The 19,554-nt window shown below is 38.3% G+C and overlaps 1 protein-coding gene across 4 annotated transcripts in view; it reads left to right on the forward strand.

The window, feature by feature from the left end:
• LOC131694091 (ras-like GTP-binding protein Rho1) overlaps positions 1–19,554 on the forward strand; it is a 65,771-nt gene that overhangs the window by 27,276 nt on the left and 18,941 nt on the right. For 2 of the 4 annotated variants that reach the window (XM_058982468.1, XM_058982471.1), the window contains exon 3: positions 5,246–5,406. In XM_058982468.1, the coding sequence (XP_058838451.1) occupies positions 5,246–5,406 (161 nt within the window). Of the gene's footprint in view, positions 1–4,384; positions 4,656–5,245; positions 5,407–19,554 lie in introns of those variants that run through there. The other 2 variants (XM_058982469.1, XM_058982470.1) reach the window with 2 other exon arrangements.

Genomic DNA, 19,554 nt, shown 5'->3' on the forward strand with positions numbered 1-19,554 from the left:
TCTTTGTTTACTTTCTCTTTCGATTTTTACGGCGTCACTGTAACGCTTTTCACTTATTTTACAGTACAGATCGAAAGACGGTGGTTTTAACTAGCATATTATGCAAAGAGTTCAGGGACAAATGTTAAAGTGACCGAATTATTAACAGAAGAGAAAGTAAACAAAGAGAGTAACTCATTGCAGTAGGGTGTCCCAAAATGACATCATGTTAAAAAAGTCATCGGGCTCACTTCTTAAATGAAAGGTTAGGGTATTGGGACCACTTTCTTCTTCGGAGTGAGTTTGCTAAAACGCTTCCTACTGGTGGCGACTTTTGATTTTTTGAAAAATGGCCCGATTTTGGATAAAATTTCAAATTTATGCCTGTTGAAGTGGTCCTGAACTGTCTTAGATTTTTTTTCAGCATTTTTTATTTTTCTGGAGATCCAAACGGAGAAGTTTGGTTAGTTAGTTTGTACAAATTTGCAATTATAAGAGCGGCAGGGCCATTAAAACTTAGTAAAAAGTGAAATTTTTGGTGTTTTTCAGTATTTTTTCTTCAAAACTGGGTATCTACAAAATTTTAAAAGTACAGAAAACACTTTATGTAGTTGAGCCGAATTCAGGGGCGTAATTTTACCGAAGAAAGTGTATAGCTATGGCTAATGGGGTATGAGTTATTTGAGTTTTTGTTAGATAACCTTTGACATTTTTAGCAATTTATCAAAAATAATGCTGTTCCAAAAAGTAAATCAGTTCAAATGTGCTTTGATCACGCATTGTTTTTCGAAAAATAGAAGGAAAAATAGAAGGAAAAATGACGTTTTCTGTACGTCTTTAGTATGTCAGGACGAGGTTTAATGAGCATCTGATGATTTTTTTGTAACTTAAATTATAAAAATAATAACTTTGCTAATGACGCCAAGTCTCTAATTATTTTTTGAAGAGTTAATTCTCCATAATTACTTCTAGGAGGCATCTTCAACAAAACGATTGTGTCAGAAGATGCGCTGTATTCTGTTGTAAAACTTTTTCGAGGATATTTGCCCCAAATTTGACTATTTCGGAATTATGTGATCTAAACAGTAAATATCACTATGCTATATTTCACCCTAAGGAGGAAAATTTGGTAAAAACCAAAATTTCTCACTAGGGTGAAAATTTGTTGGTAAAAACCAGTCTTTGTACAGGAGGGCACAAATCCTTATTTCATACTATGTTGCGTTTCGGCTTCGCCTCATCAGAAACCGACACTAACACATTGTCGGAATAGATATAGCATAGTGCTTTCGCATAGGCCTGCTAAGCCAAGACAAGTTTCGGCTTCACTTGTGTCTCATCGGCATAAACAGAACTTCTGCTCGAACGGGACATCACGTTTGATCAGTCGTTTGATTGAAACACATAGTGTGTTTTAGTTTTAAGGGATTTGCGTCAAGCCGGCGCTAATCTATTCCGACAATGTGTTAGTGTCGGTTTCTGATGAGGCGAAGCCGAAACGCAACATAGTATGGAGTAAATATCAGTTTTTCAACACTCACCTCACTCTTTTGCATTTTTCTCCACTTCAAAGTTCCTAACATGAAAATAAGACCTTATATACAAAATGTAAGTACGTTAATCATTTCAGCCTTCAAATATACGCCAACACTTGCCATTAACTCGACATATTTGTTTAATTCTAGTGATTTTCAAACCTGCTAGGTGGCTATTAGTATAGAAAATATTTTTTTAAAAAATCGTCAAATGCTCATAAAAACCGATTCTGATGTACTAGAGACAAGCGAAAAACGCCATTTTTCATCATTTTCCTTCTATTTTCCGAAAAATAATATGCGGACTAAGCCCACTTAAGTTGTTTTATTTTGTAGAACAGTGTTATTTTTTATGAATATCATAAAATGTCAAAAGGTTATTTAACAAAAACGTAAATAACTTATACCCCATTGGCCGTAGCTATACACTTTCTTCAGCAAAATTACGCCCCTGAATTCGGCTCAACTATATAAAGTATTTTATGTACTTTTAAAATTTTGTAGATACCCAGTTTTGAAGAAAAAATACTGAAAAACACCAAAAATTTCACTTTTTACTAAGTTTTAATAGCCCTGCCGCTCTTATAATTGCAAATTTGTACAAACTAACTAACCAAACTTCTCCGTTTGGATCTCCAGAAAAATAAAAAATGCTGAAAAAAAATCTAAGACAGTTCAGGACCACTTCAACAGGCATAAATTTGAAATTTTATCCAAAATCGGGCCATTTTTCAAAAAATCAAAAGTCGCCACCAGTAGGAAGCGTTTTAGCAAACTCACTCCGAAGAAGAAAGTGGTCCCAATACCCTAACCTTTCATTTAAGAAGTGAGCCCGATGACTTTTTTAACATGATGTCATTTTGGGACACCCTATTGCAGATACGTCTTTTTGAAAAAACGCTCAAGATATATGAAAAATTCATTTTCCGTCGTCAACGTAAACTGTCCCTGGCAGCACTGCTCCATCGGCATACTATCAGACAAATTTCAATAACTCTAGATCTTGAGCTAATCGTTGTTACTGTTAATGCTCAAATGAAAAGCAATAGTAACATTTATTAGCATTAATTCTTGAGCGTTTTTTCAAAACGTCATATCTGCAATGAGTTACTCTCTGTTTATACTTTCTCTTTCGATTTTTACGGCGTCACTATAACACTTTTCACTTATTTTACAGTACAGATCGAAAGACGGTAGTTTTAACTAGCATATTATGCAAAGAGCTGAGGGATAAATGTTAAAGTGACCGAATTATTAACAGAAGAGAAAGTAAACAAAGAGAGTAACTCATTGCAGATATGACGTTTTGAAAAAACGCTCAAGAATTGTTTTTGCGAGCAAATCTTGCCTCAATCAAAAGTTATAGCTGTTTAAAAACGTTGTTGTCTACAAACAACATGGGCATGAATGGGTTAATAATATCCATGTTGTATCATTCTATCATTATTCGAAGCAACGTTTGTCCAACACACATCCTTCGTTAGTCCATTTCGTTTGTTGCTTTGTTTTACGTCGAAATAGTTTCTTACAGGGCTGGGATGTGATACTCTAAAAATGTATTCTGAAAGTTTGGGTAGTCCGCCCATAGGGAGCTTGTATCCGAATCATCAATCATGATAATAATTCAATATTAATTCTTCAAAAGGGCTAATGATATAATTATTTCACTCATTATTCCGCTGCCGAGGTGAATTTCATGAATCCAACATCTTTACCCTTGGTAGAATCAATTTCAAATATTTTCTGTGTTAAAATTATAACAAATTAAGAGAAATCAGCAAAACAAAAGTTTGTTTACAAATCCTATTAGCCTTATACAAAAGTTGATATGGAATTATAAAAATATATTTTTGGTATATCCGCAAAAACAGGTATTCTGATTATTCACTACACGCAAAACACAGATTAAACAATTCAATACAAAAGTGTAATTTTTTTCGTTTCGATTTATGCTCGGGTCGTAACAAATTTCTCAAAATAATTTTGAGCGTTTTGTAAATTGGTATGTTGGTCGTGCTAGAAAAACACACGTTTTTGGTAACACTGTTTCCTACTGTCACTTTATTGTGACTCACCCGGCTCACGGCAAACACTACGTGTGTTTTCATTCATAATATACGATTATAAATTTTCTCTCACTCGGTCTTGTATGTGTTGCCCAGATGGAATATTGTGCACGTGTTTGAGTTACCTGTCGTGCAATAGTGTATGGGGTAACTCACAACCCAACTAGGGGTTGTAGAATATATCCAACATTTGAAAAACTCTCGAGTACTTTTTCAAATGGACGTAAGTAACAATGAGAGATTCTCTGAGGTTTTTCTCTTCTGTTCATTACTCGGCCATTTCAACATTTACTACTCTACTCTTTGCATAATGTAGTAAAAACCGTCGGCTTTCGATATGTACTGGAAAATTAGTACAAAGTGTTGTAATGACGTCGTAATAAACGAAAGAGAAAGCAAACAAAGAGAGGCTCTCAATGTTACTTACGTCCTTTTGAAAAAGTACTCGAGAACTTGATTCCAATTTTTTACATTTTTTATCAATTTTTAAATAGACTGTTTTTAATGATAAAAATGGCAGCAGACAAAAAAATATAGGTATTTAAGCAAGTCCTTGTACCACACAAATGCATCCGTTCCCTTTTTTCAGCTCAACCTTTTGACAGCTGCATACCCCCTATTCAAATCAAAATACATAAATACGCGGAACTCATTTTCCGTTGCCAACCGTTTATAGCTAAAAAAGAGCCTTTCGCTCACTTTCGAACTTGTACGCGCTCAGAGATTTCTCTCATCGCCATTTTGTATTTTTTCCGCCGTGAGAAAGGCCTTTCGGCTTTGCTGGTTGCGTTGTGTTGCGGTACCGTGTGTACTTTGTGCAGTAGTGACAAGCAACTGGCCAGCGAAACGAGAGTCGTACCATATACCCTCGCTGCTGTATAGAAGACCGACTCCGCTCGTTCACTGTTGCTCACCCCAGCAGTAGGAAAATCTTACACCTAGGCGTTGTTCGTCAGCTTCATCATTGTAGCCTTTCTCGTTCGACATCTACTTCCTAGTAGTTATATTATCATTTTTATGTTGTTTTAACGGGACGGTAGTTTTGAGGTGATTTGCTAGTTAGTATAGTGAAAAAGTAAGAAAAACTTATACGCGGAGAAAAAACTCCAATCAAGGAGAAACGTTAGTGTGTGAAGATTTGAGTTTTTTCTTTCAGGTTTTACGAAAGCGAATTCCATTGAATGCTATAAAAAGATTGTGTGATGGAAAATGGACCTGTTCTAATACTTGGTTTTTTCTCTGTTCTATCTTTCCGGAACATCTCAACGCGTGTGCTGTTCTGGTGATGAATTTCTTGAAAATCGGATATCGGCGTGAAAAATCCGGATACGAAAAATGGAATATTTGACCAACCGTGTGTATTTGTGTGCCTCATCATCATCGTCGTCGTCGTCGCCGCCACCGTCACTTACACTTGAAACTTCCAACTCTGCCAACATTTCGTCGTATTTGTCGCACCCGTAACCTGCTCCTTTGCTGGGTGAATTGGAATTTATTCACACATATTCTCCGGAATTTTCGTCATTGCCGCCTGTCATCTTTCGATTTATTCTCGAACGTCGCTTGGCATCGAATAACTTGGCTGAATTTGCGGACTGATCACGCGACTGTCGTCTTACGTGTGTACTCGCGGGTGTCGTCTTCGTAATAAAATTCCAAAATCAGAACCAATGGCAGCCATCCGCAAGAAACTTGTGATCGTCGGCGACGGTGCCTGCGGTAAGACGTGTTTGCTGATCGTATTCAGCAAGGATCAGTTCCCGGAGGTTTACGTGCCGACCGTGTTCGAGAACTACGTGGCCGACATCGAGGTGGACGGAAAACAGGTGAGTTTAATCATTCTTTTTCTAAATCATCAATCTGCATGGGGATCTTATGCGAGCAGTTAGTTGCTAATCCTCGGAACAAGTAGACAGACAGGGGAGACCGCGGGTAGGGTAGGGTAATGTAGGTGGCTACTCGTGTAGCGAAACCGGGGCAGCAACATAAAGCATTAGTAGCTATGTATTGTCAGCAACAGCGAGTAGTATTATAGCGTAGAAGAAAAAGAAGTTTCAAGGGAACTGGCTGTTACTGCCACTCGTCGTCTCCGTCGTTGTGTTTGCTCTTGGCTGGTTGGATCGCGGAGCCGTCTTACGGCTGCAGACGTCGTCTTGGTTAGCTATCTCTCGTTCGCTCGCCCATTTGCGCAAAGTCTCGCCGAGCAACGCTGAACGAGGAAGGGTTCTGTCTTGGTACGGAATCTTTTTTGTGCTGGTGTATGTGTTTAGTTTGTCTTACTGGACAGCCGTTTTGCGCAATATTGTCCGAAGTGTATGTACATAGCAAAATTTGGCGATCAAAATTCAACAGATGCTGAAACCTTATCAATTTAAATTCAAACATTTGACAGGTTGTCCTTGTCAGAATTTCAGGCAACTGAATTGTCATTCTGATAGCGCAATCGCCGAATTGTTAGCAATCTATACATGATTACCGAAAAGCCGGTAGTTAAACTATCAAATTGACAATTAAACTGCTAAATATATTCAGTAAATGAAACCCGCCAAATGATTGAATTTAAATTGCTGAGTTCACAGCAGCTTGGATGCCCAAATTTTGGTGTGCATGCTTTGAATATTTATAACTTTGAACATGAGAATACCTTCAATTTACATATGAATTTATTATTGTGTTCAAGAACAGGACGAGACATTCGACTCAGTCGAGCATTTCCGCCCAATAAGGCATTTTTGAAATGTTTGAGATAGGTATACCTACTACATTCAAAATTAGGCAAGTTGGATTAATATACGAGTAAAAATACTCTAAGTTTAATATAAAAAAACTGGCAATAGTGTTACCCAATTGACTGTTTTAATTCTGCGGAAAACAAATCGCTTTCACTGGAAATTTGGGAACAATCAAATTAGTTCTAGGGAGGGCTTTAGTTCGAAATCTCATGGCATTTTGATTTTTGATATTACATTATGTACATTGTCACTGTTGTAGTCGATGCTACATTCGAAATTAGATACAGTTAAGACTGGTTTTTATTAGTCCCTTGCTGTATTTTTTGTTGACAAAACGGGGACATTGACAAAATCGGGCCACTTGTATTTCTTTCTTTTTAATAAACCGAAACCGTTGGAATATTGTTCTTTAGCTTGTTGACGTAAACTTACAATCCTCTCCGATTATTTAGTATAAATTTCCCTTCAGGGAGGAAAATATACTGAATACAGAATTTACTCGAATTCAGCATCTGCTAAAGCCCATCAAACATTTTCAAAATCGGGTTCAAAAAGCTGACATATTCGGAGGTAGGCTAAATCGGGAGCAGAAAAATTGGGTCTTCATTACTATCAGTCTATCTCTTTTTGATACGCGACGAATGAAAAAAAAAAAAAAATTAAGGTCACGTAAATAAAAAACAACAAACATATCTCTTTTTGATACTACATTGCTTCAAAAGACCACAACTTGATTGAACTACTTCATAGTTTTTCATTTTCGTGTAGTTGAATATTTCCGACAAAAATTTTCAACAGGACCTTAGTTACAGTAAGGGATTACTTTTCTGTTCATGGCGTTAGTGTAGAATTTTATTTTGTGGTGTTTTTGCCTAGAATTTCCATAACTGAGATCTGGCGCTATAATACGTTTGACCGGACAATGTGCTCGATGTCGTGATTATCGCTACCAAACCGCAGATGCGCGTCTAATGTGTGGTCATTGAACATGTAACATCATACAATTATGATCCCGGTTCGTAGCATGTAGCTTTTCAACCTACATCTAACGCTGCATTAGACCGTAGACTGCTCAAACGATTCGTAGTTGCTGCTTCGTGATTGAGTAGAACTCTGAATAGAGTTTGTGAATAACCTTCCAGTAATTGAAATGTGCACATTTCGCGAGTTCTAAATCTCGAAAGCCCAATAACCGCGTCGGTCTTGCTCTATCGGTTTTCGGAGCTCGAAAGGCAGGTTAGTCCAGTGGATTTGACGATGAGCCCTGGTATTGGATCACTTTAAGCAGGGATGGAATGCACTGCTCCCCAGAGAAAATGAAGAGAAGAAAAACGCTCTTTGCACTTTTCATGCGAATCACCGCTTGTATATTTCACAACCTCTTCACTAGAATGTGTGTTTCTCCCATGTACGCATTCTACTCCATGGCTGCACACCTAAAAGGGCAAAAATAAAGAGGCTCTTTAGTGTGCATCTTGGTCCCACGCGCACGGAAGCAGAGCAGGCAACCAAAAAACGTTCTTCCGATCAACCTTTATCTAAATTCAATATTAATTCTTCAAAAGGGCTAATGAGATTTTTGTAAACAAACTTATTTCAGCTCATTACTCCGCTGCTGAGTTCAATTTCATGAAAAATACACATGAATCTTTACTCTTGATAGAATCTATTTCAAATGTTTTCTGTGTTGAAATTATAACAAAATAAGAGAAATTACCCACACAAAAGTTTGTTTACAAATCTTATTAGCTCTATTCAAAAGTTGATATGGAATTGCAGTTTGATTCATCTTCCTCCCTGTTTGCCAGTGAGGGGAGGCACAAAAAGTGGCTCTTCAAGGTGACTCTTTGTGTGAAATTTTTCGGCTCTTGGTGCACAAATCTTTCTCTTTTTCGTTTTCAAGTTTCTCTTTGCGCGGGTGTTCTGCACATCGCAGTGTTTTAGTGCTGCTCTATTTTTCGTTGGTGTTTTTCGCTCTTTGTGCACATTGTGTAAGCAAATAACAAGCCTGACTTTAAGTCAGGGCTCCAAAGATCGCAATAGATCAGATTATCTTTGGTAGACTAAGGGCGCGTGCTCTGGGCTGGTGGATCGAAGCTAAAGAAGATGAGTGTTGATGTTGAACGTGTTGCGAGCCATTGCATGCCTCAGTTAGATATTTGGAGAATTTTTTGTCGCTGTCAATGCATGTTCTCTAGCGTCTGCATGACGGCGAGGCTGGTAATACAAGGGTTTTTTTTATTAGTTCACTTGGATGTTTAATCTGGCTGCCCGACTAACAGTGGGACCTTGGATTGGTATTGCGATGGTATGCAGTGGCAGGAACTGAAACCTCATTATATATAACAAAAATAATCAAAAATCATAAGGCCAATTTGTTTGTCACTCTTGTTCATTGTTTGGACAAATCTTATCTAGACGGAATATTTTCTAATTCATCAAAACTACTAGTGGTATTGAGGCACATCTGCCACTCGTTCCAACTAGCTAAGGTTGGAGACTGAATTTTCAAGCTCATCACGGAGACTCTCTGGGTCCCATGTCTTTGATTTGGCGTGGAAATGTGTCCCAACATTTGTTGTTTGCAGTTTTGGTACATACATACCTTCAATTGGCTCACCCTAAATATAACCAGTAAAAAATGTATTGTTGAATCACGGTCTTGCGAGCATACAAAATCTCACGCGAATATGCAAACGAAGAGCTATACAAACAAATTAATATAAATGAAGTTACTTTCACGCTAGCACCTAGTCGCAAACGCGAACATGCAATCGCTATCATCCATACTCGGTCCTAGCGGCTAGACCCAGTCCTTCAGATAGGTTATCCCCACAAAAAACAAACACATTCTGGGGCGAGCATAGCAAAATTAGTCAATCGAAATCTATTGTCTTGAACGCAGTTCACCTGGGTTCGATTGCTAACCCCGCACATAGGGCTAGATTTTTTCAAACCAAAAAAAAAGGCGAATGAACCAGAAGTTAAAACCTTTGTAATTGAAATATAAAAAAATGCAAGGCACCATAGCCGCATATTAGCGACATGGGGAAATTCGCTGTCTTCCCGCATTTGGACCTGAAACTCAAAATTAAACAACAGTATTCCGACACATGCAATCATTTAAATGTCCACGCGTATATACAAATGACTATACGAAACTAATACACGCGAAGCTACCGCGCTAACACACGCGACAAGCAAACGCTACGCGATCATACACGTTAGCATACAAACGTTCTAGCCTTTCACGAACAAACGTGGTGTCAAACGCGAACATGCCATCGCGGTCGAATGCATGCCTAAACAAACGTTCAAAAACCACAGATATGCAGCCAAGAAACGTGCACACGTTTTGTGTGTTCATGGTAATATACTACTAGGCAAAGTACAATTCAAACGTAGCAATTGTCATTTCAATGGTCGCCTTGGTTCTGCGATGTCATGGTTCACACAAGACACCATAGTCTTGTCCTTTTGGTTGAGAGTGTATGGGACACGGAAGACCCTACACTCGGCCCTAGCAGTCTATAAAGGGAACGAAAAGACAATTTGACAAAGTTGTAGACTATTAAATTATCTTTTTTACAGTGTCACCTAGCGGTGAAAATGAGAACTAGTTGATTTTCTCCATGTAAATTGTCGTACTAACTTCAGGCACGTTGGTCCAGTAGCTAGACTCGTCCAATTTGCTTCAAATTTGGTGCAAGTACTCGTGGTGGGGCTAGGAATCGATTCAGGGGTGGGCCGATTGAGTTTTCAAAAAATCATCATTTTTCTTGGCTGTCTAATGCACGCACTAAATAAAATGCTCTATTGGCGACTGGCCAAGTACATTTCAAACATGGAACTTATCATTTCGAAGATGGCCTTGGTTCTGCACTACCTGTGTTCAAGCCACCATAGTCTTGCTCTTCAGAATGTATCGAACCCGCTAAACCACACTCTCGGCCATAAAGGAGAAAGAGTAACAGAGTGACATATGGAACAGGTTTCTCCGCGATTGGCGGGAATCGTATAATTTTCCTGATAGGAAGGGATAGGGAAGTACTATATGGTAGTCGATACCTTTAAATAGTAATCGATAGCGCGAATATACTACAGAATTTTTGGAGTTATCTGCTTCGTTCGTAGAACAAGTCAATAGTTGTCAATACTTCTGTGAACTTTAAACTTTTCCATGGAATATAAAGGAACAGTTTCTTATAATCGACGCAAGGTTACTGGGTAGTTATTAATCTAAATAAAAAAACAACCATGAAGGTCTCTCAAAAGATCGTTAATAAAGGCAACGAAAGAGTCCGAATATACCTTGTGTATGATTGAAATGGAGGCATGGTGACTCCAGCATTTTTCGGTTTCTTTTTTTGATCTTTGTATATCCTGTTGCAAGACTTCAAGTGAGAACTCTTTACAAACTATGTTCCAAATGGTCAAAATCTATGGAGCAAAAAATAGAAAAATTCTATTCTTTCCCGGAAATAATACGTGGCAACACGCGAAATCACAGTCACGCTAGGATCCGTGACAAATACGTTATCATACGGATGACTGACAGATTGGCCTACTTGACACTACGATCGAATAACCTTTCAAACCCTCCCCCACCTATCCATTTTCTTTTCTAATGGAGTGCATGTAGTCCGCGTGGATCAGCTCAGCCATTACCAAAACTATCCACCTGACTCGTACCAGGACTGACTTAACTATAACTCTTCTATCTGGTTTCGAAGAATAAAAAAGAATCCAGTTTAATAAAATAAGCATTCGTATGACGTTTGCCTACGGTAGTTGCAAAATTCATGCATCCCTAGAACATTTCACCTCTTTTTAACAATTTCAAACACAAAAATAATTTACCAAGACTTTGCACTTTCTATGAAAAATATGCGAAAATATCTCAATACAGGGAAGGCCCATTTTCATCAGCCCCTTGTTGAATTTTCGGCTGATAAAACGGGGACATTGACAAATTCGGGACATATATTTTTCTTTTTAAAAAACCGAAGCTCTTAAAATATTTTTCTTTAGTCCCTAGATATAGCCTCATAATCTTCCCTGATTATTTAGCTTAAACTTTCCTTAACCCAACGGTAGTACTCTACCTAGCGCCGCGAATTAGACTAGAATACAATAAAAGATTTATGTCAATAGTGGAATCCTTTACAAAATTCTCAATGGCATTTCCAACGGCGTCCGTGTCGTTAAAATACGGTTGGTATATAACGCTATGCCACCCCGATCAGATTACGAAGTGAACGATAACGCGAGAGAAGGCAAATGGGCTGACTCTCAAGTTGTAGTGAACAGCACAGCTAATGCATTACTGCCAAGAAAAAGGTTCTTAACACGCATCAACAAGCTGCATCTACAAGACTCTTCTGTCTGCAGTAACTTTGTGTTATTCTTTTATTTTTATTCAATGCAAGAACATGACAGCTCCACGACTAAGTTATGTACTTATGCTAACGCATTGAGTCTTGTCAATTATAACAAAACTAAATATAAAAATCGATGTTAAACCGGGACGGTCTGCAACAAACCAGGGCGATTTCGAAGGGGTCCGTGATACGAAAAAGGTTGAGAACCGCAGTCGGTCGATTCAGTGGTCACGATTCTGGAAACTAAGGCAAACGGAATCAAATTTCTTAAAAAAAGTTAAATATCAGTGATCTGTTATTGCTCCGTTCCCCACAAAAGGCGGGACGCTTAATCTTAGGGGGTTATTCGCCTCTTATTTAAGTCGCATCAGGAAACATTTATTCAATCCATAGAGCCTAGTCTCCGAGTCTTCTTCGCCGAGGTCATAGTTTTTATATTTGGGATAATATGGTAATACGGTTAGAGCACAGAGTTAGATCTAACGCACCCAATACAAATGTTGGGCGTTTTTTTGCTTTGAGTTTTTAGAAATCTTCATTCCATCAATTCAAAACCTGAAGGATGCAGTAGTGTTCATTTGCACCTCTGCACAGTGGCGGATTCCCCAGAAGTAATACCGAGAGGTAGTTCCTGGGAGGAATGATGGCGGAGCCCAATGGAGTTTAGTCGGTATTAATGGCTGGTCACCATTCGAGTCCGACACGCCCCCAGTGCACCCCGTGCGGTAGATTAGACCCTACCAATAGCACGTGTACTGGGCTAGGACATAAAGGTCTTCTCCATTGTAAAAAAAAAAAAAAACAATGGCGGATTTGCCTAAAAGCTGGCCAAAAGTCGAAAATTTTCATGACAGAACTTTGTGTTCTAGTTCGTCTATTGGTGGTGCGCGTTGGACATACTGCATATGTGGCTGTGTATCTTAACCATTTCGTGCAACTTGTTGAATGTTTTTTGCTTGTAGAAACGAGGCATGATGATGTTGTCTGGACTCGACGAGAGATTTTTGATTTACTATCCAAAAAAATCAGCCTCGATTTTAATCAACAGTTATATCTCCCGCAAAGAAAATTTGTCGAGAAGGCCGGCGATAATTATGAGCTCGATGCAAGTGTTATAGAGATATTGAGATTATAATGTTGCAAATGTTATATAGATATTGAGTAACAGGACACCTGATCGATTTTTGAAAAGTAACACGGAATGGTTAGAGAAGACCATTACGCTAAAGCTACACTAAGGCAAAATGCATAGCGAATTTCATAAAATTCATCTTATGATAACTAGAAAAGTAACAAAACTATGTTTTCATAAGATTAATATGAAAAACATACGACTTGTATAATTACATTAACATTTTATAAGTTATCGCATATGCCAGTCGTTCGAGTTTCATACGAGCATCTTATGATTCTCATAAACATGTATGAACATGAAATGTATAATATTGTCTTATGATAATTCAAAGATGCCTTATGGAACATGAAATCGTAGCAAACCGATTTGACCAAATAAATGCTGTTTTATAAGATAATCTTATGATTTACATACGTGCTACTTGTGGCTACAAATTATACGATATTCCTATGAAATTCGCTGTATTTTTTGCCTGAGTGTATGCATTCATATTTTTAATTTGAAATTCAAATCGAATTTAAACACATTTATATTTTATAGTTAAATGCGTAATAATTTGTGGAAAATATACCTGCTGTTTTGATAATAGTTTACCGAGAATTCGAATCTAAAGTTTTTAGTACAATTTCATATAAAATTTGCTTCATAATAAATAAATAGAACAATGAATTTGAAAGAAATTCGTGCATATTGCTGCGCTTTTATACTTACTTATTCAATATCTTTTCAGAAAAAGGTTTGCCGAAACTGTACTGTATATTCAGCTACAATCTCAGCCGGGTCAAAAAAATGCGAAGAAACTGTGCCAATGGGCCGTCCTTCTAAGGATTTCGAAGTATGGAGCGAACGATCCAAAAGACGTACGCGCTTCATATAACTCAGCTGAATTGGCATACGCAACGCAGATGAGTTTACGGGCAAAAGGAGCATCTCAAGCTGTCAGTGTTCTGCAGGATATTACTACGTTATCTCCAGAACAAGCACAGAAATACAAAGACGCATATAAAGCATGGGACGCTTCGTGACTACCAGAAATGTGTGGATCACTAGCACTTTCTGATGTCGTCGAAGGTAAATTGACTCGTCATGATGCGTACCGATTACTAAAAAAAGACTTAAACAGTACAATGTTCGGGTCAACTCTTCCTACGAAAGGGTTTTGGAGGCTAAAATATCGTGTTATCCAAACGATATAACAATTACAGAAACACGAGCGGAAGTTCCTTTCCAAGCTTTGCTCGATCATACTTGTTAGCGAATTCTTACAGTCCAAACCGACATCGTTAAAACTTTGAAGCCGGAATTTTTGCAAAATGTTGAGTTGATTGTTAAGTACGGTTTTGATGGTTCTTCGGTACAGATCCAGTATAAACAAAAGTTTGCTAATAACGATAATAACAAGATGCGAGTATTCTTTTAACGTCGCTTGTGCCTCTTCAGATGACTGCAGAAAACATGCACACAAACGAAAAATTGATAGTTTGGAAAAACCCGAAACCTTCATCTACTCGCTACTGTCGACCAATTAGGTTACAATTTTTGCGTGAAACATTATCAACAACTTTGGATGAACACAATTATATTAACGAACAAATTTCAGCACTTGTTGCTTTTAACACCAATCATAATGAAAGACAAATGAAAATTAACGACAAGCTCGTTTTCACTATGATAGATGGTAAGGTTCGCAACGGTATTACGATGACAAAATCATCACTACGTTGTTATCTTTGCCATGTAACTTCTAAACAATTTAATGATTTAGAGTTAATGGTTTCGCTTCCGGTTGACGAATCAAACTTATGTTTCGGGCTTGCATCTTTGCGTGCATGAATTCATTTTTTTGAGAACTTTCTGCATATTGGTTATAAGCTGCCAAATAAAAAGTGGCAAGCACAGGGGCCCGAAGAAAAGTCCCAAGTGGCAGAGCGAAACAAAATGATCCAAAACGCGTTTAAAGAACAATTGGGGCTTATTGTAGATTCTCCGGAGGTTTCGGCAGTACAAACGATGGCAATATTGCCAGGCGATTTTTTTTCTAAAGTCCTTAAAATCTATAGTCGTATTTTGGGGCTCAACGCAGTTGATTCAGGATGCCTCGAATCCCTCACCACAGTCGACCAGGCGACCGTGAACCGTTCCGATACTGTTCGTGGGATTGACGAAAGGATCTTCCTACACGGCAACATGGCTTCGCTCTCTGCTGTACCTGATGCGTCCTCCAACAACATCGAGGTTTACTACCAGAATGTTGGTGGCTTAAATTCATCAACGGACAGCTATTTGCTCGCGAACATGGTTGCTGTTACTACGTTATCGCCTTGACCGAGACGTGGCTCGACAACCGTACTCTGTCTCGCGGTGGGCGAGCTCCGAGCAAGTGTGGATATCAGTGAAACTTGCCGATCGCAATCTGTTCCTGTGTGTTGTGTACAGAATTCGTAATCCAGCCTGATCGATGTACATCTTTCCTCCGTTTCTTTTATCGCCTCGATCGCCGGCCCGTCTGATGATATCGTTATTCTGGGCGACTTCAACTTACCTGGCTTGACGTGGTGCCAAGCAAGTTATGGTTTTCTACGATTGGATATCGAAAAATCTGCGCTTATTAATAATGCTAGTTGTATTTTGGACAACTACAGCAGCGCAACTCTTCTGCAAATTAATAATGTCACCAACGAGAATGAACGTACATTGGACCTCTGCTTTGTAATTCAACATTAACATTTGTCTAATTCAACATTTACAACCTGTTTATTGGTATGCATCGCGGTGTTAAATTATTTTACATGTCACGATAATAAAAATCTGTACCAAACTGTACTTTTTTACAAAAATATGGTATCCGTATCGTACAGAATCTGTAATACTCGAAAAATCTGTAGCTTTCTAGATAAATCTGTACTTGTGGCATCGCTGCTACACACTTTTCAGATCTGCGTACCGAGAAGCAAATACTAATCAGTTACTCAGCAGCCAATTTAAAAAAAAAATCTAAAATAAATTTAAAAATTAGTAGACTGTTAGAGAAAACTCAAATGCTGTTAAGACCGACGATGGTGAAATTGTATACGTATACGTCATTAACCCAAGTAACAATTGAAGTTTTATAGCACGCTACAAGTGCAATCTAAGTTTTACCAAGGGCTATAAAACTATCATAAATCCACAATTGTTACTAGAGTAAGCCATACGCTGTTTTCAATTTTTTCCGACGCAGCTGACGTTTTATCGAACTTTTTTTTATTTTTTTGTTCGCAGAATTACAAATATTTGTTTTACAAATTAGAATTATCGCGACAAAATCTTCCATTGGATTCCCTAATATGTGCTAAGTGCTCTTGTGACCTTAAGTACTCACATTAGCTTTCACTGCATTGGATTGGAATTCAGAAAAAAAAGTTTATTTCTTCAGCTTAATTATCACAAGTAATATTTATGACACCACCCATGCGAAAGATCACGTTCCACTACTTAGAAAGGGGGCTCTGCAATCATGTGCTGCTTAGTAAAAGTTCCTTACGAGATACTCTTCAATATGCAAAATTGATAAAAAGCATTTGCGTCGGACCAGGTAATCAGAGAACATTCTGTTGAAACTGGATGATTTTCCGGACGCCCCGCAAAAATAACAGATAATGTCGTTTTAGAAAACGAGCGTTCACTAATTACAGCAATAAGCATAATATCAATCAGAAAAGTAAAATCTATGATACGAAATACAATAATACATTTTCTGTTATTTACTGTACGCTTTAGCGAAGCTCGACCTTACCGCTTGCAACGATTTATACGAGTCAGTTTCAAAAGTTATACTAGTTGAAACGTCATACGGATGCACTCTCGAATCAAACCAAGGAAAACCAGCAACAAATCCGATTCGCTTTTGTGAGAACTTTCGTGATTTTTTTTGTTCGAAGTGGTACTTCTCTTCTCTGATGGAAGGCAACTCCAAATCAGCATTAAGGACTGTCTATCTGCACCATTCTTCGCTACATCCGGTATACCACAAGGAAGCCCTCTCGGTCCAGTAATATTCCTCCTCTACTTTAATGACGTCAATTTCACATTACAAGGACCCCGCCTTTCTTTCGCCGACGACATGAAAATTTTTTCAACAAATACGGAATAAAACTGATGCCGAGCTTCTTCAGAGGGAACTGGACAGCTTTAGTACGTGGTGTGATCTAAACTCAATGCTCAAATGCTCAATCGTTACGTTCACGCGGAAACGCCAACCGACTCAGTTTAACTACCATTTCTTCGGCTCGAGCATTCCAAGACACTCTTACATCAAAGATCTCGGAGTCATCATGGATGCGGCATTAACATTCAAACCACATACGTCATACATCGTGGATAAGGCATCACGACAGCTTGGGTTCATCTTCCGAATAGCGAAAAATTTCAGGGACGTATATTGTCTTAAATCGCTTTACTGCGCGTTGGTCCGCTCAACGTTAGAATATTGTTCAGCTGTTTGGAATCCGTACTACCAGAACGGGATTGGCAGAATCGAGGCTGTCCAACGCAGGTTCATACGCTTCGCCCTTCGTCATCTCCCATGGCGAAACAGATTTCAGCTGCCGAGCTATGAAAACCGTTGCCAGCTAATACACCTCGATACACTCAGCATTCGGAGGGACTGCTCTCGAGCCCTGTTCGTCTCGGACTTACTCTCTGCCAGAGTGGATTGCCCTACAATCCTCGGACGTCTAGATCTTCAAGCCCGCGTTCGAGCTCTACGTAATAACTCCCTTCTGCGAGTTCCATTCAGGAGAACCAACTATGGTTGCCAGAGCGCTGTTACCGGACTCCAACGAATTTTTAACAGTGTGGCGACGGCCTTTGACTTCAACCGGACGCGGAATGCGATAAAAGCGAAAATGTTGTCAATTTTAAAAATGTAATTAGTTTAAGCAACCACCATTGGGGCCAAGGGGCCTGTTGGTGAAGGTAATAAACATAAACATCTATTAAATCTTGGGCATAGAACATGACCTTCTCAACAGAGCCCATATTATTCTCCAAGCCATCTCGAGTGAATTTGGTGTTAACGAAACCGTTTTTAAATGTTTTTGCTTGGACACTGCGAAGAAGTTGATTCACATTTATCCATGGTATAACATGCCAACGTCCATCCACGAAGTACTTATCCATGGTTCGTTGTTTGTCGAAAGGGCACCATTGCCAATCGGCCAGCTATCTGAAGAGGCACAAGAGGCAAGAAATAAAGACATAAAAAATATCGAGATGGTTCGCGTGAGAAAAATATGGAAGACATTTTTCATTGGTTGTTGGTCTCATCTGATCCATTGATAACTAGCTTACGAACATTGCCACCGTAAAAAAGCGACAAATTATTTGCCGAAACTATACAACTTTTGTTGCTTTCAGGATATTACGCAAGTCCGAAAAATTTCGTAAACTCTGATGATATAAATGAATCTGGTTCCGAAGAAAGTTATGCATCGGATAGCGGCTATAGTGACTGAAAATCGTGTCAATTTTGTTAAGATATGTTGTAATTAAATTTAAATAACTATAACTCTCCTCTTATAAACGTAATAGTAATTAAATACCGAAAAAAATCCTTCATGCATCCAAATCAAACTTTCCATTGATTCAATGTCCGCCATTTTGTATTAATCAATGTGTTTTGTTTTATAAATACATATAAAATTGTCATAAGTATCTACTGGAACCATTTTAAATTTGTACGTGTCAATTTACCCAAATTTAGAAAAAAAAATGACCGCCATTTTGTAACCACCATCTTGAATTTTAAAAATCTATCTGATATAAAATTCGTAATCAGAACCCCCAAAAACAGTAATATGCACATTTGTAGGTCATTCTAAGCCTTTTTCGACTTTTGGCCAGCTTTTTAGGCAAATCCGCCACTGTGCACTGACGGTTATTAGTATATAAACTTATTTTTGCTACAGTGTGCCACCATTTTAAAATTATCAGAAGTTATTCATTGTACGCAAATATGCCGAACAATATGATGATGAATGTTAGTTAATGCTTTTCCAACCACTACTGTGCTTTTCTTCTTCAATACTCCCGTGTTTTGATTCCCTGAAAAACAAACGTTTACTGTTTCAAAGATTCGCTTGACATAGCAAGGACAAGGTCAATTTTTACATTTTTGGGAACCTAGTGGCTTCGTAATTCGGGGAAGAGTGGTTTTTTGGAGATCATGTCTATAACCTAAACTCATGTAACCGTTCACACTTTCTATATTTGTGCGTGAAATTATGTGCAGAACGGAAGTGTAAATACCCTACCGTGTTCGGTGTATACCTACCTAGATTGAGTGAAAATTAATTTATTTTATCCATCAAGTGATTAAAATCTACATCCGCTTTTTGACTGCATATGAAATGATCATCCAACATTACCTACTGTTCAACACTTCGTCGCTGATGTGCTATAATTAGCCCTCCTAGCTGGATCGGTTCGACCGATTGCCAAATATATTTTTCTGAAGTACAACGCTTATTGATTACGTAAACATACTTTAGTAGGATTGATGAAAGGAAATTTCCTAATTAGGTATGTAGTCAAAACATCACAACTAGGTACGATGATCGGCGAGGGTTTTACGTAGGATGATTTTTGCAGCACCAAAGAGTATCTAGTATATGTTTTCATTCAACCGATGATATACGGATGAGTTATTCATTCGCATATCATCGGTTTGTCTGTGTTTATTGAGAT

The sequence above is a fragment of the Topomyia yanbarensis genome, chromosome 3 (assembly GCF_030247195.1).
Source record: "Topomyia yanbarensis strain Yona2022 chromosome 3, ASM3024719v1, whole genome shotgun sequence".
Taxonomy (NCBI): Eukaryota; Metazoa; Arthropoda; class Insecta; order Diptera; family Culicidae; genus Topomyia; species Topomyia yanbarensis.